At 37.3% G+C, this 25897-nt stretch overlaps 1 protein-coding gene across 1 annotated transcript in view; it reads right to left on the reverse strand.

The window, feature by feature from the left end:
* The window catches only part of uvrag (UV radiation resistance associated gene), a 339167-nt gene that overhangs the window by 24031 nt on the left and 289239 nt on the right, over positions 1-25897 (reverse strand). The window contains exon 14 of the mRNA XM_028800118.2: positions 25468-25559. Within this exon, the coding sequence (XP_028655951.1) occupies positions 25468-25559 (92 nt within the window). The remainder of the gene's footprint in view (positions 1-25467; positions 25560-25897) is intronic.

The following is a 25897-nucleotide window of genomic DNA, read 5'->3' on the forward strand; positions in this document are numbered from 1 at the left end:
CAATCAAGAGTTTGTGGGTTTGAACTCAGGTCCTCTTCACATTTACCGTTTTGAGTAGTGAGCTGCTATTATTGTTACTATTAGGCTATATAATAAAAACATACATTTGATTTGAGTCTGTAACAGCCGGTGTAAATTTATGGTACTTGTAAAAGTTCGCTCTGAAGGGGTAAAAGCAGATACACAAACGCAGCTCAATCATTTCTTCTTGGTGTCTTGTTGAACAAACATGCACCGCAGTATCTGTGGTGGATTTTACTTTTCCTTGAACACAGACATTCATATCAACATGTCATTTGAATGATTTTTTTTTAATCAAGAATCCAAGAATAAAACTGAATACAAAAAATCGTTCAAATTCAATTTTATTCAAGAATCCAAGAATAAAACTGAATAAAAAATTGTTCAAATGACAAGTTGATATGAATGTTAGCGTGCAAGGAAAAGTACATGTTTTACAAGTAAATATAAATAAATTTACACAGGATGTTACAGACTTACATCAAATGTATGTCTTTATTATATGATAATAATAATAGCAGCTCACTACTCAAAGTGCTAAATACTGTGATGATATGAGATTTGAACCTATGCCATTGCTAAACGGTAGCTTATCCACTGCTCCATTTGCGCAGATCTGTGATGGGGCAGTGTTACCACTGTGACAACTGGTTGAAAATGAAACTTGCAAACACACACGTCTTTTACTTTGTACCAACTGGTAGTTCTTTTTCTTTGGTTTTATTCTTGAATAAAAGCACACTTGTTTCATTACACTTTTTGTGAAAGTGTTTCTTGGATATTTGGGCTTCAGTCTTCACATCAAAATGATGTCATTATTACTATAACATATGCAAACATTTTCTGTTTTAGCTGTGTGTTCAGCATTTGTTGGCTCACATTTCCTCTGTCATTCTAGATTTACACAGATCAGTGTAGACATGGAACACACATGAAATGTATGTATTTCAAATCATGGTATTTCATTACCTATATAATTCCTTACAAACGCATTACCAGATAAACACAGCAGCATGATGCTTTCATCTGAATGAATGGAGGGTGCAGGGTGTAGCAGGTTGTGTTCTGCTACCCCACATATTTGCAAAAAAAAAAAAAAAAGCAGGCTTTTACTGCAGTGATAAGGAGCTATGAGTTTCTTGAGGAAAGGGACAACGAAAAAAATCGCAAGCTTCAGGGATTCTAGCATTAAACAGAAAATTGCTCAAGAGGCTCTGTACAATGGCTGACCCTGCACTCAGACCTCCAAAGGTCATGCAAACAGACAATTTCCCCTCGGGGATTAATAACAGTATATCAAATAAAAAAAAGTCAAGACTGGTGGGTTAAAATCCTGTGTGGGCATTTAAATCACCATAACTGGCTGTCCAGTCTGTGCACATCATTATTCACAGTATATGAACAGTACACATTTATAATAGGAACTTATACTTATTTTGCCTAATGACTGCACAGTTATATGAAACTATATAATACTATAAAATTTCCAAACCTGCTAAGCTATTCCTGGGTCATTGAGGGGTCAACACCTGTCCTGACAGTTTTTGGTGCACAGCAGGAACCATTCCTTAATGGGAAACCAGCATATTGTAAGGGTCACCCATAAACAAATTCACACAGTTCAGAACTGCTTATTAACCTAACACATATCTTTAAAAATCTAATATGATACAGGCACAGAAGTGCAACTACTATTGCAGGTTAATTGATCCAGCACCCGGTGTTCATATCTCACAGCTTGTATGGAATTTATACATTTTTCATTAAACTGCCTGGGGCTTTTTGAGGAATTCTGGTTTCCTTGTCTATCTCTCAGACATTTGTGTAAAGGTTAACTGGTGATTCTAAGCTGTATTCAAGACAATTACTATGTGCATGAGTGAATCTAAGATTAACTACCCAGGGTTGCTTCCAGTCTTGGCATCCTATCTAGGGTTACCACCTACCTTACACCCAATAACAATTTACAAAAGACTATGGTAAAAGTTCAGTAAACCAATGGGATCCATCCATCTTTCTAATTGTCATACCGGTACTGTTCAATTCAGGACAGAGAATAATGGATGGATGCTAGCTTTCAGAAATTTATAAAGAACCAAAACTCTGTATAAATATATCTATGGATCATTGCAAAGTATTTGAAGAACAGGGTAAGGCTAAGTGTGAGGTTTCCTGAAAAGAAATACATGGGAATTTATTCAGTTGAAGATATAAACTTCAGCTTAAGTATTTTGTGTTTTTTTTTTTCTATGTGTAAACAGCTAAACCTAGGAAAGATAGCTTTGTTTATTTGGGCGGGTTCTGCTTAACACTGACATTCTATGATTAGCTGGCTTCCTAAATTAAATACTACTGCCATCAGTTTGTCTCTGCAAATGTGAGACAAAAACAAAACTTTGAATATTTTCTTATTTTTCTTGGAAAGACCTCTTGCTTTAAACATTGGTCATACCCATTCTATTGTTATCTTTTGCAAACCTAATTTGAAAATAATGCTTGTGTTATCAAGGAACAGCTGCTTCACTATCTTCATGTATTACATGTTCTATTTTCTACAGTAATTCTTGTCTTTGTAAGACATTTAAAAGTTAAGAATGAGTACTGTGGTTGCAAAATGTTTTCCAAATATCACTGAGCAAAATTCAACTTTTCAGTTCTTTTTTTATCTTTTCATTTTTTCACACCACATTATGACCATTTAGCAAATTACATAGTGCATGCATCTGATTATCTGTAAGTCAGTTAAAATCATCTAAAAATTTTACAACAAAGTTACAGGCCATTATATAAAATACAGATCATTATTATATACAGTAGATAATAATATATGACATTTTTTGTGGGAGTAGTAGCCTTGAGTTTCACCATTTTGTCATCAAGATATGTTAACACTAGAATCCCTGACGCTTACAAAAAAAGCTGTAATCCCGGACCACCTTAAATTCATTTGCACCTCTTCATCGGTGCTTTTGTTTTGCAAATGTGTCAAGCAGCACAGGTAGCAAGCAGCCTGCTATCCCATCCCCCACTGATGCAGCAGGAGTCGCGCAGAAGATTCTCAGAGCTCAAGTCTGTTTATTTGGGTGTGAGGTGCCTGGAGTTGTAGAGGGTAAATAATACATCGTCATTTGGAATACATACTTTCATGTGTGTTCAGTGTCTACAACGATCTATGTAAAAGCAGGATGACAGGAAAGGCGAGGCAGGAAATGTTGAACACAACTAAAACTGAAACTTTTTTTTACATTTTAGCAATAACTGACAAAATGTTGACATAAACTGTATAATGTGCGAAGACTGAAGTCCAAATATCAAATTAATACTTTCACAAAAGGTATAACAAAACAAGTGTGCTTTTATTCAAGAGTACAACCAAAGAAAAAGAAATTGGGTTAGGGCACAAAGTAGATATGTCTGCTTGGCTGGTGAAGCAGTAACAACTGCTGTCTCAGAATCAAGAGGTTGTTGGATTCAATCCTGGATCCTCCCAACATTTACCATTTTGAGTAGCGAGCTGCTGTTTTTACTACTATTATATAATAAAAACATACATTTGATTTGAATCTGTAAAACCAGTGTAAATTTATGGTACTTATAATTAGCATTTTATTTTCAGTTTTATTCTCTCAGTCACATTCAAGGTCCTCCCCGATCTGACACTGTTAGTTTTCAAATAATCAAACCTGATTCTCTGCCATAAGGCTCATTTGACAGGGCTGAAGACCTTGATTTGGGATTTCTATAGCGTTTGTTCATTGAGAGAATATGCCGCTAAACATATCAAAGCGACAAACAGATCTTTGCGAAATGAACTAACTGGATTCTGCCCACCCTCCTATTATCAGCTGTCTGATTCTTATGGCAAAATGGCTTCAGACATTTGTGTTTCCAGATACGCCATCAGTCAGCCCCCACTTTTTCTTGTTCCTTAACTATTACAGTATTATTACATGCCCAAGCTAAGTATAAATTTAAGACCAGTTTAAACGTGAAGCTTTATGAACTGTCTAGCTAATACTTTAATTCAAATATTTAATTTTTTTTTCTGTTTGATTTTTTCCTTATAGTCAGTTACGTCAAAGTGGAAAACTGGATAGAAGAGTAGAGAGAGTTAAGAAATTGTTGTTTCTGAGATATTAACTTTGCATAATATTTTTGGATCTTATTTTGTTCATTACTTTACTACTGGTATAAGACAGTAGTTAAACCCCTTTTCATTAGGTGTCAGTGTAGAGATTCCCAGTATATCATGTGTTTAGTACTCATTGACAGTTCTTAATCAATGTGGCATCATGGATTACCATGAGATGGCAAAACAAATCATATGCAGTACAGCTAACTTTAAGTTAACTGTTTGTCAATATGCTACTGAACATGGTATTGAGTTGCTACTCGACAATTTGAAGTTAATGAGAATAATGAGCATGTGTGGTGTAGTAAAAAGGAACTGACATTGCTATCTTTTAGCAAACATACTTATCGAAGGAGGTGAGTCAAATAACCTCAACATGAGGAAAACCAGGCTATTTGGGATAAAACCAGATGAGAGAACAACTGTGCTGTCAGAATAACTGACATTCATTTTAAAACGCGTGTCATGGCAGCTGAAATGAAAATTGCTGATATTGCTGGTGATATGCACTAGGTATTCAAGTTTACATGTTAAAATAAACTCTCAGCTTGTGCATGTATCGCGGTTGGGCGGGAGCTGCCGTATGAATGGGGAGAAAATGAAGGCTAATTTCAAATCATTTACAGTATATACAGTCATGGCCGAAATTATCGGCACACCTGGAATTTTCCTTGAAAATGCACCATTTCTCACAGAAAATTGTTGCAATTACAAATGTTTTGGTATACACATGTTTATTTCCTTTATGTGCATTGGAACAACACAAAAAAAGAGAGAAAAAAGCCAAATCTGACATCATTTCACACAAAACTCAAAAACCGGGCTGGACAAAATTATTGGCACCCTCTACTTAATATTTGGTTGCACGCCCTTGGAAAAAATAACTGAAATCAAGCGCTTCCTATAACCATCAACAAGCTTGTTACACCTCTCAACTGGAATTTCCGACCACTCTTCTTTTGCAAACTGCTCAAGGTTTCTCAGATTTGAAGGGCGCCTTCTCCCAAAAGCAATTTTGAGATCTCTCCATAAGTGTTCAATCGGATTTACATCCGGACGCATTGCTGGACACTTCAGAACTCTCCAGCGCTTTGTCTTCAACCATTTCTGAGTGCTTTTAGAGGTATGTTTGGGGTCATTGGTCCTGCTGGAACACCCATGACCTCTGACGCAGACCCCAGCTTTCTGACACTGGGCCCTACATTGCGCCCCAATATCTTTTGGTAGTCTTCAGATTTCATGATGCCTTGCACACAGTCAAGGCATCCAGTGCCAGAGGCAGCAAAACATCCCCAAAACATCTTAGAACCTCCACCATGTTTGACTGTAGGTACTGTGTTCTTTTCTTCATAGGCCTCATTCCGTTTTCTGTAAACAGTAGAATGATGAGCTTTACCATAAAGCTCTACCTTGGTCTCATCTGTCCACAAGACGTTCGTCCAGAAGGATTTTGGTTTCCTCAAGTACATTTTGGCAAACTCTAGTCTGGCTTTTTTATGTTTCTGCGTCAGCAGTGGGGTCCTCCTGGCTCTCCTGCCATAGCGTTTCATTTCGTTCAGATGTCGACGGATAGTTCGAGCTGACACTGTTGCACCCGGAGTCTGCAGAACAGCTTGAATATGTTTTGAAGTTGATTGGGGTTGTTTATCCACCATTCGGACTATCCTTCGTTGCAGTCTTTTATCAATTTTTCTCTTCCGTCCACGTCCAGGGAGATTAGCTACAGTGCCATGTGTTGTGAACTTCTTGATTATGTTGCGCACAGTGGACAAAGGAACATGAAGATCTCTGGAGATGGACTTGTAGCCTTGAGATTGTTGATATTTTTCCACAATTTTTGTTCTCAAGTCCTCAGACAATTCTCTGCTCTGCTTTCTGTTCTCCATGCTTAGTGTGGCACAGTCAGACACACAACAGAAAGGCTGAGTCAACTTTTCTCCATTTTAACTGGCTTCAGGTATGATTGCTATATTGGCAGCACCTGTTTCTTGCTACAGGTGAGTTCAAACGAGCATCATATGCTTGAAATAAAACGATTTACCCACAATTTTGAAAGGGTGCCAATAATTTTGTCTGGCCCATTTTTGGAGTTCTGTGTGACATGATGTCAGATTTGGCTTTTTTTCTCTGTTTTTAAGTGTTGTTCCAATGCACATAAAGGAAATAAACATGTATATACAAAAACATTTGTAATTGCAATAATTTTCTGGGAGAAATGGTGCATTTTCTGGGAAAATTCCAGGGGTGCCGATAATTACGGCCATGACTGTATGACAGCACCAATAAACGTTACCTGAATGCATCAGCGATTACTAACATTGTCGTTCAATGTCTCTGCCACAGAGCAGCTGCAGGAACTGGTGCAAAAACAGTATTGATTACAAGAATGGGCCGTGAAAGACCATATTTCACAGTTGCGTTTCATGCTGTCATAATGGTAATAAGCTGAAGCCAATGGTCATGTTTAAATGTATAACAATGCCATGTAAAAAGTTACTGTTCAATATCGTTGTTATGTACAACTGAAAAGGATGAATAAAAACTGAACTGATGGTAACTACAACACCTGACCAGGTGGCTTCGCTGCTCGAAAATCACTATTGATCAATGACTCCATAGCTGCTCACAAAGATGAAGGTGTACTTCGAGTGACTGACTCTTTAGGCATAGGCATAGGAGTGATGGTTCTGAGGCTATGGATCTGCACTGGCAATCAGAAGGTTGCCGGTTCGAATCCTGTAAATGCCAATAGGGACTATGCTCTGTTGGGCCCTTGAGCAAGGCCCTTAACCTGCAATTGCTGAGCGCTTTGAGTAGTGAGAAAAGCGCTATATAAATGCAACGAATTATATGTTACATTAATACTGGGTGGTCTGACATCAAAGCTTCTGCTGTTGTACATTGCTGTCAATCGCTTATCTAGGTGTCTTGTGTGCACTGAGTGGGAAAAATAGATGACAGGAGGTATGCACTCACTTAAATCATCCAACCATCAGTGCTGTGTGTCATATGCAGAAGTATGTTAGTGTGTCCTCCGTGCCTGGAAAAACATTACAGTTGAGACCATTCAGAGCGGCTTTAGAAAGGCAGACATATGGCCTGGAACATCTGAAAATCCAGCTGCATCTGACATTGCATCGTCTGTACCGGATTTTACCAGAACTGATGACAACAGCAATGATGACATAAAAGCTGATGAAATAAGAAAATTGTTTGAGAACATTAAATATGATGAAAGTTTTTGATGGCTTTAAAGACTGTGGCAGTCAGACTGAGCAGAAAATACTTTTTTTTTTTTTTTTGCAATTTGCCAAACTGATACTGCCTAGTTGCTTGTCTTGAATGCATTGTTACTGTTAAAAGTGAATTCTGAACTGGACTGAATTCACTGTTAAACTGATTTCTATGTTGTGTTCATGTATATTACCATACATACTACTGTGCATAAATTCAGTATTACATAAATTGTTATTTACATGAATTATTAACATTCATCTATGCAGTCTTAACTGATGTTTTTACTATGGCAAATAAAATGTGTTTATGTGTCAGTCACCGGTAAAATGACTTAACTTTTTCTTACCGTCTGAGTTATATAACTAGTTATGGGTATGCAATCACTTTTCCAAAACCGGAGTCTAGATTACCAGTAAAGGAATCTTTTATTACTATGCAACGTATCGTAGTTCATAGGACTTTCTGTCTGTATTATATCCATACAATAGATATAATAAATAAATACAAATAACATTAATGTATGTATTCATTCATCTCTTTTCTAATCCCACTTATCCAGGGTAGGGTCAGGGGAGCCAATTCCAGCAAACAACTGGTGCAAGGCAGGAACAAACCCTGAACAGTGTGCTAGTCCATCTCATGGTGTGCACACACACAAACAAACACACACAAATGGGCCAATTTAGGAAAAACAGTCCACCTAACCTGCATGTTCTGAGTACCCAGAGGAAACCCACAAGGACATACTGAAAGCATACAAACATCACACAGGGAGCACCCAGTACTCCTTGTTACAACTCAATAGCACTACCACTATAACACTGTAGCACCCACAGCAACATATTCATTCATTAAATTATTATATTAAAGTGTTTATAACTAACGCAATACTCCTTTTCAATGACTCGCTGTGCCTGCTTTCTTCTTCACGAGTAATGTCAGAAATATAATTTCTCTAAGTGAAGAATTTTGTGTGTGTTGAAATCCTGGGAGAGAGAGCTTTATTGTTTTAACATTTTTGTAATGTCTAAATTTCCAGTTGGGGATCAATGCATCAAACAGCATTATGTACAAAATTAGTAAACAATATATTACAGAAAACAAATATATAATACAGTCAGGTCCATAAGTATTTGGACAGTGACACAATTTTCATAATTTTGGCTCTTTACACCACCACAATGGATTTGAAACAAAGCAATCAAGGTGTGATTTCAGCCTTAATTCCAGTGGTTTAACAAAAATATTGTATGAGCAGTTTGGAAAACATTTTTATACATGGTACAGAGGCTCAAAAGTATTTTGACAAACAAAAAACAATAATAAAAACAATGATCATTTTCAGTATTTGGTGGAAAATCCTTTACAGTCTATGACTGCCTGAAGTCTGAAACCCATGGCCATCTCCAAGTGCTGGGTTTCCACTCTAGTGATGCTTTGCCAGGCCTTTACTACAGCTCTCTTCAGTTGCTGCTTGTTTGTTGGACTTTCTGACAACATTTTTTTCTTCAGCAAGAGAAATCCATGTCCAATTTATTTGAGGTCAGTTGATTGACTTGGCCATTGAAGAATATAACACATCTCTGCTTTGAAAATATTTTTTTTCTGCTTTTGCAGTATGTTATGAGTCATTGTCCACCTGTACTGTTGTCCTGTCAGTTTTGCAGCATGTGGCTATATCTGAACAGATATTCTAGCTCTGTACACTTCAGAATTCATCTTACTACATCTGCCAGCAGTCATATCACCAATAAATAGTAGTGACTGACTTCCATTGGCAGCCATGTAAGATCATGCCATAAAACAGGGGTCGGCAACCCGCGGCTCTGGAGCCACATGCGGCTCTTCAGCCTCCTTGTAATGGCTCCCTTTGGCCTTGACAAAAAAAAAAAAACATGAAAATGAATAATGGCAATTTCTTAATTTAAGTTGTATTTATATATATGTTTATTTACGACTACTACTGTTATACATTTTAACATCTAATTTAGAGAGTTTAATTCTGCGTGGACAGAAGCATTTGCCTTCACCGCCAACGACGCTGGCTTACCGGTGTGCTTAATATGTGGCGATAAATTATCGAACAACAAAAAATGTAACGTTGAAAGACATTTTCGAAACAAGCACTCAGCATTCAAAATACCCAAGTGAAGATAAGCGAAAGAGAACAATTTCGGAACTGCAACGGAAAGCTGAACAGAGCAAACATACTTTCAAAAAGTGCATCACTTCTACACAGTCAACTACAGCCGCTAGTTTTGTGGCAGCTCAAGAGATCGTAAGGAGGGGTAAGCCGTTCACAGACGGAGAATACATGAAAGAATCGTTCATAAAAATATCAGAGCATCTATTCTCCGACTTTAAAAACAAACGTGAAATTGTTCAGAAAATGCAAGCTGCATTTTGAGAAAGATTCAGTGAGTTCAGAAAGGAAAAACACACACTCTCTCCTTCCCTGTCACACCCCTGGACATCGACCCATCCCTGCTGAACACATCCGCATTCACAGGAGTGAGTAAGTAAGCCCGATCTAGAAATTGAACTGGACGACATAGTAGATAAAGATTAATGGGTGTCCAAGTTCAAATGCCTGACAGCGGATCTTGAAGAAGTCACCCGTCAGAAGGCTACTCTCGCTAAAGAGCACAAATGGAGTGATATTGAAAACCTCCCCAAACCCGACAAATTTGTTTTCGACACATGGAGTGCCATTCCCGAAACGTATATGAACATGAAAAAATATGCATTTGGAGTCCTGTCCATCTTTGGCTCAACATACTTAAGTGAGCAAGTTTTCTCAAGCATGAACTTCATAAAGTCCAAATATCGCTCCCGCCTCACACATGAGAGCCTGCAGTCCTGTGTGAAGGTCAAAGTCACATTGTACAGCCCCGACATAGAGATGATCAGCAGCGAACTTCAGGAACAGAAGTCACATTAAACAGGTGACAACAATAGCATTTAATAGGCTATTATTTTTCAGAAAAAAAAACACATTCATTTCGGACCCGGAGCTGTTGTAGGTTTTTTTGTATGTTCAGGTGCTTCAGTTGATTCAGCACACTGAAATGGAATTTAATGTTTACTTTTTTAAAGCTGCTAAGCTACAGCTAAATGTTTTATTTATATTAAAGTGGGCTAGTTTTTATTTTAATTTTACACAGGTATAGGAAGGACCCAAATAGGCCTGCATAGTTCAGTTTAATTTATTTCAAAGTAGGCCTACACATGCACACTGCACTTCTGTTTGTTGTATTCCATGGTTGTAACATGTAAAATCTAAAAAAAGATTAAAAGTTTTAAAAGTTTATAAGCTGTGTTATGTTTTGCGGCTCCAGACTATTTTTCTTTGGAGGAAGGGGGGGCAAAATGGCTCTTTTCATAGTGAAGGTTGCAGACCCCTGCCATAAAACAACCTCCACCATATTTCACAGATGATGTGGTATTAATTGGATCATAAACCATTTCTTCTTTTCTTCATATTCTTTTTTCCCCCCAACATTCTGGTATATATTGATCTTAGTCTCCTTTGTTCAAAGAAAATTGTTCTAGAACTGGACAGGTTTTTAAAAAATGCTTATGGAAAGGACTTCTGTCCTTCCTGTACTTGAGGCTTACCAGTAGTTTGCACCTTGTGGTAAACCCTCTGTCTTTTCTTGCATGAAGTCTTACCTTGATTGTAGATTTTGCCAATGATAGGTCTATTTCCCGGAGAGTGCTCTTGGTTTGGCTATTGTGAAGGGGTTCTTCTTCTGCAATCATCCAGCACAATTGTCTTCTGTGGTTTTCCAGAACTTCTGGTGTTGCCGAGTTCACCAGTGTTCTCCATCTTTTTAAGAACTTACCAAATAGTTGATTTGATGACTCCTCGAGTACCTGCTTTCCCTCTAAAGGGTTTTTTTTCAGCCTAATGATGGATTGTTTTTACTTGCAGAGAGAGCTCTTTGGACCTTATATTGAAAGTTCACAGTAACCGCTTCAAAATGCAAATTCCACACTTTGAATCAATTCCAGAAATTTTACCTTCTTAATATTTAATGAAATAATGAGGGAACTGCAACCACCTGGCTATGGAACAGCTTGTCAGTGAAATGTCCATACACTTTTGAGTCCCAGGAAGTTGGGGGCTATACAGAAAAACGGTTGTCATTTCTAAAAGCCTCATTTGATATCTTTGTTAAACCTCTTAAATTAAAACTGTCTACACTTCAAGCATATAATGATTTGCTTTATTTCTAACCCATTGTGGTGGAGTACAGAGCCAAAATTATGAAAATTATGCCACTGTCCAAATACTTATGGACCTGACTGTACGACTATTAAAACAATTTTTGAACATTGTTGAACTGAGTTCATAATTCTCAAGCAAGGCATTAAAAATGATCCAGTCTTTAATGTTACACTACACAGAAAAGCTTTGGTGTGTTTTGGTATTCAAAATGTTTCATATTTTAGATAACAGAAAGGCAAAATGGTGCGTATAAACTACACATTAGGTAACACTGCCAGCAAGAGCAATATTTTTGAGGCAAAAGGTACTAGGTCAAGCATTGACAACAGTCCGGCTACTTTGAAGTTTTGTTTTAAAAAAAACCTCCATATTTTTCAAAAACATTTTAAGATTTTATAACTTTACGCAAGAGTTTCAAGTACCTGCTTGAGCTGAACTTCGTTTTAAATTTACTGCTGAAGGGGAAGCGCAAAGAACAGCAGTTACACATGAGTCTTGCTTTGCATGGCAGAGCTCTTCACTCTGATGGCAGCAAATATTCAATTGAATGCTTTAACAATTTCAGGATTTTACTCAATAAAGCATTTCATTTCAATCATGATTTTTTGTAATTAACCCTGGCATGATTTGATTGCAGTTATTTATAGGGATATTATACAAGCCAAAAGGAGAAGGCAGCTGCAGGCCTTTTTCACTTTGAATATCACCAATAAAAACCAGTAAGCATTAGAAAAGTTTCTTGATTATTAAAGCACGAAAAAGGCAGTGATATCAAGCCAAAAGGTAAAAAAATTCTGATCTGGCAATCCAGATTAGATATAGTTGATTTAGTTGAGTCTCATATCAATCTTGTTATTGAACTCAAGTCAACTTAATGCAAAATATGTGGACATTAACATTCAAGCAATTTGCAAAACTTAACAGTCTTCTTACATTTATGTTAAGCTTTGAATCTATGAGGGTTATTTATCTGCTGTGTTAAAAAATCTCTTAATATAAAAATTTTAAATGTAGTTGATTCTAAACAATGATCCAGGAGAGAATGGTAAAAATCAAAGAAATGGTGATGAGCCACATGAATCACAGCATTTACCTTAAAGAAAACAGTTCAGGTAAGGAGAGGCTGGTAATTAGATGAACAGCTTTTTGTACATATCGTATGTAGTTTTAAAGTATTCACTGTATTTTTGAAGTTACATGTATATGTCGTGAGATCTATACACACAGCAATTGAGGTTTTGAGTACAATTTAGAGACATGCAATTTAATCTATGAAACAGATCCACCTTGCATATTAGGGCCTTCCTTTTAAGCCATAAATTTACTGAATTAATTTCCATATCCAACTTAATGTGGCTCTGAACGGATCACCTAACCTGCCTTAGCTCCAACTGAGAAAAATACATGTTAATTGATATATAGTCAGATCTTCAAAATCACCCTGGATGAAAGGCATTTACCTTACAAATAATTAAGACACATTTTGTTTACATACATTAAACATATTGAGAGTGTTACTGTTGGTGATGCTATATAACCCTGGAGAGTGGCAATGTGTTGTGTGCTTTCTATATATTTTTTGCTTTCATAGTTTGTACATACTGTTTCAAATGGTATTACTCCAGTGTTTAAAAGAGAATGACAATTATAAGTAAATATTCAAAATTTGACAATTAGCAGATTACATATAAAGCTGCTTTCATCAGTTATCTCCAGCCAACTGGTGTGACTTCAACAAGAACAACTAGATAAAGAAAGCTAGGAAAATGTGATGAAGTAAGGACAAAACACCACAGCCACTGTACTGCTCTGCCTGGCATTTTCTGGCCAACCATCAGATGTTGGATATCCATCCAACCATCCATCCATCCTCTTCCGCTTATCCGAGATCGGGTCGTGGTGGGTAGCAGCTTGAGCAGAGATGCCCAGACTTTCCTCTCCCTGGCCACTTCTTCTAGCTCTTCCAGGGGAATCCCGTGGCATTCCCAGGCCAGCCGAAAGCCATAGTCTTTCCAGCATGTCCTGGGTCTTCCTCGGGGCCTCCTCCCGGTTAGACGTGCCCGAAACACCTCACCAGGGAGGCGTCCAGGAGACATCCTGATCAGATGCCCGAGCCACCTCATCTGACTCCTCTCGATGCGGAGCCGCAGCGACTCTACTCTGAGCTCCTCCCAGATGACTGAGCTTCTCACCCTATCTTTAAGGGAGAGCCCAGAAACCCTGCGGAGGAAACTCATTTTAGCCGCTTGTATTCGTGATCTCGTTCTTTCGGTCACTACCCATAGCTCATGACCATAGGTGAGGGTAGGAACATAGATCAACCGGTAAATTGAGAGCTTTGCCTTACGGCTCAGCTCCTTTTTCACCACGACTATTCGATACAGAGCCTGCATCACTGTGGATGCCGCACCGATCCGCCTGTCAATCTCCTGCTCCATTCTTCCCTCACTCGTGAACAAGACCCCGAGATACTTGAACTCCTCCACTTGGGGCAGGATCTCGCTCCCATGGTCTCAGATTTGAAGGTGCTGATTCCCATCCCAGCCGCTTCACACTCCAACCATCCATCCTCTTCTACTTATCTGAGATCAGGTCGTGGAGGGGTAGTAGCTTGAGCAGAGATACCAAGACTTCCCTCTCCCTGGCCACTTCTACTAGCTCTTCCAGGGAAATCCCGAGGCGTTCCCAGGCCAGCTGAAAGACATAGTCTCTCCAGCGTGTCCTGGGTCTTCCCCGGGGCCTCCTCCTGGTTAGACGTGCCTGGAACACCTCACCAGGGAGGCTGCGAACCGAACCAGAGAGAGCTGAAGATCATGGCCTGTTGAAGCATATATTGGTTATCAAACTAGAAGATATTTGTTAAAGACAGCCATCAAGGTGCTGAGATGGAGACATCAAAAACTGCTGTGTTGTCTCTTTTACTGAAATGTAGCTGACACTAGCCACTGCTTGTGATGCCCTGCTTACTTGTAGCTGCCATACTCCTCCTCTTGCACCCGGACTTTGATAGTCATGAACCAAAATTGACTGGACATTGAAGATGTCAAACACAACAAGAGATTGTGCAAAAAACTTCCTTAATGACTATGCACCAGATGTATTCTCTGCTTGTGATAAAATGCTTTTAGAGACCGGCACGGGGCACATTTAACATATTCCAGCTAGTTGAGACCACCTCCAGTTTGCACATTACCACAACCAGTGTACAGAGTATACCATATCTCTTTTTCCTGACACCATATTGTTACATTTGGATAATAAAAATTGCTATGCCAGACTACTATTTATAGAGTGCAGCTCAGAATTTACCATTGTTGTATCATCAAAGCTGACTATCAAACTCTTGAGACTTGGGATGTGCAGATGATGTGCAGACTCGCAGCATGACTTCCTCCACACTGTGTTGAACACTCTATGCAGTACAAGGGGGCTCTGCCCCCTGCTCGCTTCGCTCGCCTATCCCCGGTGTTGGGTAACCCGAAATACATTGATGAATGTATGAGATATGTTTGTAGCTCCGTTAGTCGAGCTGTTTGGTTTTGGAGCCGAGACAGTTTTGCTTCCGCGGCTTCAGACGCGCGTTGTAGGCGCTGACGTCTATTGTTTTTGTCCATGCGGGCTCGTGTTTGTAGCTTCGTTAGTGGAGCTGTATAGTTTTGGAGCCGTGATCGTGACTCCATTAGTTCTCCGTTGTTTACCGTTAGTAATATGAATAATTGCACTTACTGTTAATACAGAGCGGTTTCTGTGGTTGTACTGTTAATAATGCATCACTGTAATGTGATTCACTTATGCTGTATAGTTTGGACATGTGAGGATGACGTACGTTCAATACGGAGTGTTCGTTTATTCTTATTACAGTTTGGACGTGTGAGGATGACGTACGTTTAAAACGGAGCATTCATTTATTCTTATTACGCGTTGTAGGCACCTTCGGCTTTCGTACTAACTCGTGCCTTCCGTACTATTACGCTGTGTATGGTGGACCTCTGTGGACTCCATACTTTTTCCCGTTTCACTCTGGGGCGGGGGGCTGAATCCTCTTTTTTGTATGGCTGTGTCGTTACCTATGGGCGCGTTGCCTCATTTCTTATTTACGTTAGTTGAGCTCCTTTGTATTTGAGCCATGATGCGTTGTAGGCGCTTATTTACGTTAGTTGAGCTAATATTATACCTCCGGTGCTGTGTGTGTGTTTCATGTGGTAGTCGTTGTAGGCGCATGCGCCCTCCGTACTATCTCGGGTTTGACTATGCTGTGTTTTGTGGACGTTTGGGGATGCTGTACTCTCTCCGGTGTGATTGTGGGGCAGGACGGCGAAGCCTGTTGTGTTTGTTTTGTCTGTGAGTACTCATATTATTGTATTACTGTAATGTGATTCACATATACTGTGGAGTCCGTATCTCTGGGGCTTCTGTACCATCTCGGGGGTCTGCCTGCGGTGTGTTAGACGCACGTTGTAGGCGCCCGCACCCTCCGTACTATGTCAGGTTTGACTATGCTGTGTAGTGTGGACGGTTAGGGATCCATATTGTCTGTGCTCGTTGCTTTATTTCGTATTTCCGTTAGTTGAGCTGTCGACGCCTGCGCACTATGTCTCCTGCGTCCATGGGCATGCCATGTACCTGCGTCCATATCCGGTTTATTCTCGGTTAGTAATATGGATTAAGATCCTTAAATATGCTGACGATGCCATCATTGTAGGGCTGCTTAGTAACTATTATGCGATAGCTTACAAAAGAATTTTGTCTTCTGAAACAATGATGTCATGACAACAGTCTTTCCTGTAATGTTGGCACACCCAAGTAGCTGGTCACAGATTTGAGGAGACAGATAGCAGACCACATCCTGGTACAGCATTTGTTCAGTTCTGTATTGCAAAATACTACACACAGTAGTGAAGTTAGTCCAGAATATTACTGGTACACAGCATCCTTCTGTTCAGGAGATATCTCACCTGTGCTACCTTGGAGAGGCAAAGAGCATTATTAAAAACCTCAACAGTCAGCTTTCTCATTGCACCATTCCTGCAAATGATGCAGGACCATTGTCACTGAAATCAATAGATTTAGAGAAAGTTTTATCCACAGATTATAAGGAGGCTCAAAAGCATAAGTGTTTTTTATGTATTATCTGTTTCTTTTGATGTATTATGTTTAATTCACTGTCTCTGTTTACATTGTACTAGTTACACTAATGTGAGGGAAATGAAGCATGGATTTCAATGTACTAGGTGTTTTTAAAAATGTATTTGAACATGAACTTAACTAACAATAAAATCAGATTAATATTTTTATAGTGTATATGCCAACTCTATGGCTCCCTATAATAAGAATTTAAGAACCTGTTTCATGGAAATATTTAATCACTTTTGAAATAAGGTTAAACAGCTTTAAACAGTACAAACAAACAAACTATAAGGGCAGTAATTTAAAGACAAAGAAATTATGTATATATTTTTGTAGTTATAATTTACTAAACACTGCTTGCCTGTGACAGCTAATATGTTTAATACAGTATATGAAAATAGCTACTGTGCTAAAACATAAAATGAGCCCTCCGGTTTATCATGTTACTCTTGTGAAGCTTCAAGGAAACTGAAAAACAGAATTAGGTTTTGTTGCCAAACTGAACAACCTGTATCTAATCAGCTTGCTCCATGGAGCAATGGAATGAAGCTCTGATCTGTGAACTAATGCCAAACTTTTTTTGAATATAAGCTACACAGGAATACTCCAAATTAGTTTATTTTAAACTCCACAGGCCTTTCCATTTAAAGCAGGAGACGGTAATGTTGGAAAGTAGAAGTGTTATTCCTGTGCTCCCAGGGAAGCATTAGGCCTTTCCAAAGCAATCTAAGCTTGGCAAGTCAGAAGTACCCCCTCCTTGTTCACCACCTGTAACGTATTTCCATTCTTTCCATTTTTATAATGCTAATTTAAGCAGGTTTTCTCAGAGAGATGGACTACAGTGTGTTGTTTGTAAGAATAAATGCTGTATACTGTTGTATGCTATGCATTCATGCCAATGGCCTGTTAAGTCAGACCCTCCTACACTACTGGTAGCCTGTTACAGGTGTTTTTTTCTCAATGTTCTTGTTAAAAATGGGTTCAATATATTAAACATATACAATATCCTAAAACAAGCCATCAATATATTAATATTGAAAGAAAGACATTTATTTCAGAGCCAGAAGGAAATCTTGTTTGTTAAAATCAGCTTTGCCTATGTACTTTTATTTGTCTTTCTATCGTTAAAGGTCAATGTGAGTTAACTGTTTTATTAATGCATAATAAAGATACTCTGTTTTCAATGTATCTAAAATCATTTCTAATAAGAAGTACCATTTCCAAGTTTATTTGGCAAAAATAAACCTACTCCCTTATTTCCTTCCTTCCTGCTCACCACCTGAAATCTATTTCTATTCTTTCCACTTTTATATTCTTAATTTAAGTCGGTTTACTAAGAGAGACATAGTAAAGTATTTATTTGGGACAAAATGCTGTGTTACTGTTTATATATGCAACTCAGTCATGTCAACAACATAGTATATTTTCTAACAGTTCTTTCTGACTGACCAAAATTTGCCTTTGAAACCTCTGTTATACAACATTTCCCCTCATATAAAACATTCTCGTTTTTTAAAAGGATACTGATCCCAAAAAAATATTTTGAGAAAGGGAAAATAAATTTCTTTCCTGTAATGATTATTTTGGTGATTTAAGACAACATGTGTCTGTCTCTGACTTTGTTCTCCATACTATGAAGGTTAAATCTACAAATAGCAAATAATAACACTTAATAACAGCCAGCAACTTTATGCTTTTCATGCCTGCAATTACTTTTAATACTCACGACAATTGACACATATTCATCACTATGGTTTGAGGAGATCGTTCCTCCCCCACACTATGCGACTCTTCAATTCCACCCGGGAGGGTAAACGTTAAAATTATACAAAGTTATTGTCTGTCTGTTATAGCTGCATTGTTATCACTCTTTAATTTAATATTGTTATTTATCAGTATGCTGCTGCTGGAGTATGTGAATTTCTCCTTGGGATTAATAAAGAATCTATCTATCTATATTAGCATCATAATTAGAATTTGCTGACATTATAGTTGTTATACTGATCAATAGCAAAGCTTTCCGCTTATTTACCAAACTTTATTTTTCTAATGCATGGTCATGGTAGGCTAGAATATGCCCTTGGCAACATCAGCATGAGGCAGGAATTCACTCTGGATGAGGCATCAGTCTATTAACTTCCATGTTCACTCTGAAATTAAGACCTGCTAAATCAAAAAAAAAAAATTGCAGGCATTTAAAACAGGTTAACTGGAGAAAACTTATGTGAAAAGTGAAAGAAACTGCAAATATAGACAGTGACCAGGCCATGAACTGAAACCAAGATTCTGCAACTGTGGCATAATAGTTTAAATCAGTTTAGAGTATGTAGGAAGAATAGAGTACAGCAGAGGTGTAGTGCACTTTCACATGTGAACATTTCAATGTGTATAAGAAGCAAAAAGTAGATCATCTACTTGATGCTTGCACAATACAAGCTGGGGCGGCTTTTGTTTGCAGAGTGTGAATCCACATATTTTGAAATGTGTCTACTCAAGACAACCATATCTTAAGTGATAGCATTTTCTACGATTGATTTATTGCATATTCTATAGTAAGTATAGTAAACCTGAACAGAAGAGAGGGGTTGTAATTAGCATTATGTATTTTGCACCCTGGCGGAAAGTCTATAGGTTCAATATTGAAATAAGGAAAATCATTGGCCTCATATTGCATTACTGGGATGACTGACTACACCATGCCCCCTAGTGGAAAAAACACTCAATGCCATTGACTAAAGTTCATAGTTGCAAAATGTTACAATCAAGCTTGATATTCTGCCTTTTAAAAGGTACAGGAATAAAAAATGGCTTTTTATTTGGGTACCAGCTGTTTGGAATCACATCATTATTGAATTATATTACCTCATTACTGGCAATAATTTGTCACTATCCCAACTTTTTTTAGTATGTGTTGCATACCTGAAATGTGGGAATGGATGTATGTTAACAAATGAAATTAAGTTGACCAGATAAAATATGAAATATCCTGGGTTCATACTGTCTGCAATGTAATAAAAAATCAAAGTAAATTTAAGAATCACTGTGTTTTTTTTTTGTTTTTTTTTGTTTGCATTTTCTATACCGTCCCATCTTTTTCTGATTTGGGGTTGTACAAGATAAAACTTGAAGCCCATTTGACAAAAGTTACAGAAGATTTAAAAATTTAACAGGTTTGGATGTGAACACTTATTGCTGGCGTGACGGTGCTGTTATTAGGCATTTTGCCCAACTGTTCCCTCTTCTTGGAGAAGCACTGTAGATTCTGATTGGAAGGATAAGTGTTGAGAATATGCCAGGAAACAAATCACATGTGGGTCATGATTCCTTTTTTAAGTGTTTCACTGCTTCATTTCTGGCGGATCACTTTCTGCTATTTCAAAGTGACAGTTGATAAGCAGCCATCATTTTCTTTTTGAACTTTCTTGAGTTTCTAAAAATCCATGCATCTTCAAGTTATTATATGAATGAGTACTTCTTCAGTTACTTTAAAAAATATTCCTCAAGTGCAAGGAACCAGCAGTGAGCTCTATATGAAATGATCAAGTCGTGTTTAAATCTCCTTTAATCTCCTTCCTCTTTGTGCTGCATAACTGAAAGACAGGATAGTATTTCTGACCTTAAGTTCAAAATTTTATTTAAGCAAACACCACATCAGGATTCATTTTCATATTTAAAAGATCACACATATTATTCTTAATCAGACTGAGGTTACAGCATTGACTGATCATTTCAGTATATTATTCTTCTTGCTTTCAGACTATTCTAGTGTTGCTTTGGTTGTATGTTTTTAGTCACTATCCTTATGGAATCTGAATCTTGAATTTCTCACAAACTGTGACAGGATTTCCTCCAATATTTCATTGTATTTTATGAAACTCAATTGTGCATCTTTCCTTATATGTCTTTAATTGTCCAACACAGAACAGCATGGTTTAAGGATGGAATTATGCTTCTCTTATATATACAGCTAATTGTTGTGAACCATCTTGCAATTTTTTATTTGCACAGCTTCTTCCAATTCAGCTTTGGAAGACTAATTCTTTTTACTATGACCTGGGACCTTCTTAATGGTCTCATTCTGCATAGTTTCATAGTTATATTATACAGTGCTCATTTATTTAGAATTTACTTTACTGGCTGGAGATTTGAATTACATTTTATCACCAAACTTGGATAGATCTTCAACTATAGTGACAGCAACATCTAAGGTTGCAGTTACAATCGCACACAGTGAGTAACGGATCATAATTTATCAGACACATGGAGATTCTTAAATCTAAATTCAAAGGAACATTCCTTCTTCTCACCAGTGCATCATAGCCACTCAAGAGTTAATTATTTGTTCATCAATAATAGTTTCGTGCACTACATCAAATGTTGTTAGTGCAACAATGCTATAGCGCTTTGAGTACTGAGAAAAGCGCTATATAAATGTAATGAATTATTGTTATCTCTGATCACCTCCTTTTATCTTGGAGCTCAAATCATTAATCCCTTCATACTTATCTCGTAATTGGCATCTTAACACCTTGCTGTTAGCAGATGTGAATTTTACAGAATTCTTTTCCAAACAAATCGATTATTTGTTAAAGACTAATGCATCTTCAGAGGTTTATGCAGGAACAATTGGGGAAACTTTGAAGGTATTTTTAAGAGGACACATTATTTCATCTCTTTCTCATAAAAACAAATTAGAGACCAAGAAAGCATCAGAGTTATGGTTCTCCCTGCTAAGGTGATATGGAAAGAAGACCAACTGTTAACATCTTTTTTGATTTTTTTCCCATGCTGTTAATTAATAGTAATTATACCCATATGGATATTGGGCAAATATATTTCTCTGAATAACCATTCAACTTTGTAAGATGGAAGGGCAAAGGCCTGAATTAAAATGGGTAATTCACTCAATTTTAAAGTAATTTTGCTAAATATACACAAACGTAGTGTGAATAACAGAGATTGTCGCCAAAATGTATTTGCATCTGCTCCCAATATGAGCACTCATACAATTATCAATATTTCAAGAATCTGTTGTTGTAAGCTCCTTGCCTGCAATGCTCTCCTTATTGTAATGAAAAAAATACAAAGTCTTTCTGAGCTGCCCATCTTAATTCACTTTTAAATGTTGCAAGCATTTATCACCTGAACATTTTTGCTTTCTAGTTAAATGGATGATATTTAAAGATAAACAAAAAAGGTGTATGATCATCCAAATGTCCATATTTTGTGGGATCTCTTTTACTTGTCAAGCCTTTCATCAAATTCCGAACCCTATTAACTTAGTCCATCATCTTAACTAGAGTCAGAGACTGAACCTAACATTCCATCTCAACTGTGAAAGTACATTTAGGGTTGTGCAATGTTTCCACTGCATAACTTCAAAATCCCTTTCCAGTGGATTTGCTGCACTAGCTATTACAAAACTACAAAAGACTATTGCACCACGAGTTGTAAGCCTACTAAATGTTCATTGGAGAGCCAAACATTATGCCTTTGTTAACATAAACAATAAGAAGTTAATAAAAAATCAAAAGAAATTCTTTTTTACAATTACAATTGTTGTAAAAGATTATTCATGATATAATTCTTAGAAATGGACATAATTGTCAAAAGAAGTGTGGACTGTATTACAAATGAAGCTTTGAGTTTCATAAAAAATGTTTATCTGAAGAAATCTCATATCTATAAACAATACAAAGCCCACAGGCAGGTTTTGAAGTTAAGTGATTCTGGCACGTTGACTAAATTACTAACTTGTATGGTCCTGTAGCCTTTTCATATCTGCCTTGAGGAACTAATCTACTGAAGTTTTTTTTTGCTCACTGCCTAACTCCTGCATCTGTTTCATCTTATGCTTGTTAAGCAGATACTATTAATTAACCGATATAACTACTTTCAAATTTTGTTTTCTTTTACAAAAATGTATAATACCACAGGCTGAGAAAAATTACAGTCTGCCCCGTACCCACAGGATATACTTCAATCAGTAGCACAAGGGACTAACAACTAAAGATAATGTTACAGAGAATCATGTCACAGTGTACAACAGGGATATAAAATTGAAAGATCTTAAAAAAAAAAAAAAAAACCATTAAGGCATGTCTTTTTATTAAAAAGTAATATTATTCACACATACTTAATAGGATGTCAACATTTAAATCATTATAAATGTAAAGTAAAATCAATATTTAATTATTAATAGATCAAAATATTAATAAATAGCTCTAGAAATGAATATCCTGTAGCGTGCAGCTGGGGCTCTTTCCCGGCTGCGACACCTTCACGCTGGGAGGATGGGAGGACGAGGGGAGCAAGCGTGGCCAGAGCGTTACCTCCCCGGGGACGCTAGATGTCAACCCTTTTGGGTTGCAGTGGTGCCTCAGATTCCTGCAGGGCTTCATGGGAGTTGGACTGTGGTGCAGCCCTGTTGGGATCCACAGGTGCCACCAGGGAGGGCTGCAGCAGGAGCTGCTGAGCCCTTATGGGCAGTACTTCCACCACACCTGGAAGTGCTGCCGGAAACGAGTAATCAAGCACCTGGAGCACTTTCGGGTGCATTATACAAGGAGCCAGCAGCCACTACTCGGAGAGCCAGAGTCGGGAGGAGGAGCAACGAAGCTTGACCCGAGGAGTGAAGGAGGAGAAGGAAAAGAGTAAAGGAAGGGATTAATTGTTTGTGCTGTGTTTGTGCCAGGACTGTGTTATACTTGTGGGGAATGGGGAAGGCGTTTCCCACAAGGGAAAAAGAAAATAAAATCAGAGTGTGCATTGAACTTGTGTCCCACGAGTGTCTGTGTCCGGTTCAGCTGGCGGTACCAGCCTGGTGGGCCACAATCACCATGAGCTGTTTTTTTGTGAATGAATGAACTGTGCAATCCTTGCAAACATATGGTGCATTTAGCAGGACATAGCCTAAATAGAACACTACTATCATTGTCATTTTATTCAGTTATTTGAAGGATGGAAATGGTTAATAACAATGCTAATATTTTAACACATGCTATTTTTCATCTTTGTAAAATGACTGTCAAAGCACAATATTGGAATCTTTCTGTAACCCATGAAAACACAGACTTTTTTGTGCTGTTAGCTGTGCAGCAAAGAAAGAAAACAAATATAATAATACCATTACATTTCATAAAAAGCTTGAATCGGTACACCCACAAAACATTAATAAAACTGTTAGCAATATGCTGCCAAAGAAATAGACACAATGTTCAGTGGAGAGTATTTAATACTACCAGCAGCCAAAATATATTAACAGTATATACCAGCAAACTTCCTTTCCCTTGAAATTTGTAAATACTTATGTCTGAACAGATGTTCATTCAAAATGAATGCTTTGTTAACAGTCTACACAATAAAACCACAGTTACCAACTACAGGAAGTTGGTTACCATGTCCTTTTTTTCTCAGTAAGTCACAAGAACATTTACCTAAGCACAAAAGCAATATTAATTTATGTTACTTGTAAGACTTGTTCATTATTAAAGACATATATAAGTAAGCTGAAACAATAAAAATGTACGCTAAGTGATTTGCAAGTAATCTTTTACAAATAAGCATTAAAGAAAAGTCAGAAATTTGTTTGAACTTTAAGAGCTGACACAGACCTAATAACATTAACATGAAATTAAACAAAGAATCTGTTAAACTATTTGTATATGAAATTCACAGTGTCACTAAGTACTTATTCAATATAACATTTATGCCTGCATTTAGTTATTTTGTGTTTAAAATTGTCTCATGTTTACAGTTTTCTCAGTTGTATCGTACTTGTTGCACCTCACGCACATGCAGAGGCAGAAAGAAACTAGGAATACTAAACTGTCATGCCTTACTTTCAAACTCTGTCATATGCATATATACATTTTAATAGTAAAACAATGTTCATCTTGTCCCTGTAATAATGTAATAACAGCTTCATGACTTTTAGCTTAAGGTCAAAATCAGGGTTCATTTACAAAAATAAACAAATAATATGTTTAATGTCTTATGAGAGTTTCTGACAATCTTTAATTGAAATAGATGCAGAAGCAGTAGTGCATTTTGAAGAAGAAACAACAGTTCTATGGTACTGTACAAAGCAAATTGCAAAAAAAAAAAAAAAACTAAAAAAAAAATGGATTAAGACTACAGTTACTTGGTCGTAGGGGAGAGTGTCTGGCTACAAGTCCATGAGAAATGTTCCTGAACTGGATTCAAGTCAAGCACTTTGGAGTAGTGAGATATCACTGCTATCCACTTTGCTACCATACCATCTTTAAATTGATTAAGGGAGTGATAAATAATATAACCAGTATCAACAAGATTTAAAAAGAAAGATGTGAAACGAATATCCATCTAGTAAAAAGATTATGATATTACATTTTACTGTTAACCTCACAGATTGTGTATGTTGCAGGAATGCTTGGGAGTTGCACAGTGACATAAGGGAAGGCAACTCAGATTTAATCAGGCAATATAGTAAAACAGATGAGGTATACTACTTCATCATGCAATTGACAGACTAAACAATAAAACAAAACAAGAGAATAAAACAATGCCATAACAATTATTTTTTCATCCTGCTTTCTGACAAATTCTCTTTCTTCCTCATCATGCTGAAAGGAGGCTTAGTTAGCCACAAAAACATGAATAAATATATTTCAAGTCCAGGAATGAAAAATAACAGTAATAGAAATTTCAAGTTTCATCCATGAAAATGTTTGATACTCACCACCGCACCATTAACCCATTTTCCAAAAATGTTTTCAAATTTGGCAGGGTTTGACGCAAATCTGGTGTTGATAAACCATGTTGATATCTCAGCTAGAGTAAGATAAACCAAAGAACAAAAGTAAATAACCAGCATATGTTTGAACAGCATATATGTACACATAAACAGCAAGCTTTTAATCTGTAGGGTTACCACATATTTAAAATAGGATCTGGGGTCAAAAATACCTTTGTAACCATATGATTACAAATCTTAGGAAGCCTTCATTTGAAGATCTTTATTTATTCTACGACAGAAATATATATCACATCTTATATGGGAAGGAGAACATATGAGATCAAGTATTTCAGGCTTAGTGGGAGTTGCAAATGAAAATTTGAATAAATTACCTTTATAGCCATTTTCACATTTTTTGCCCATGAATACAAGT

This window comes from Erpetoichthys calabaricus, chromosome 4 (genome assembly GCF_900747795.2).
Source record: "Erpetoichthys calabaricus chromosome 4, fErpCal1.3, whole genome shotgun sequence".
NCBI lineage: Eukaryota > Metazoa > Chordata > Cladistia > Polypteriformes > Polypteridae > Erpetoichthys > Erpetoichthys calabaricus.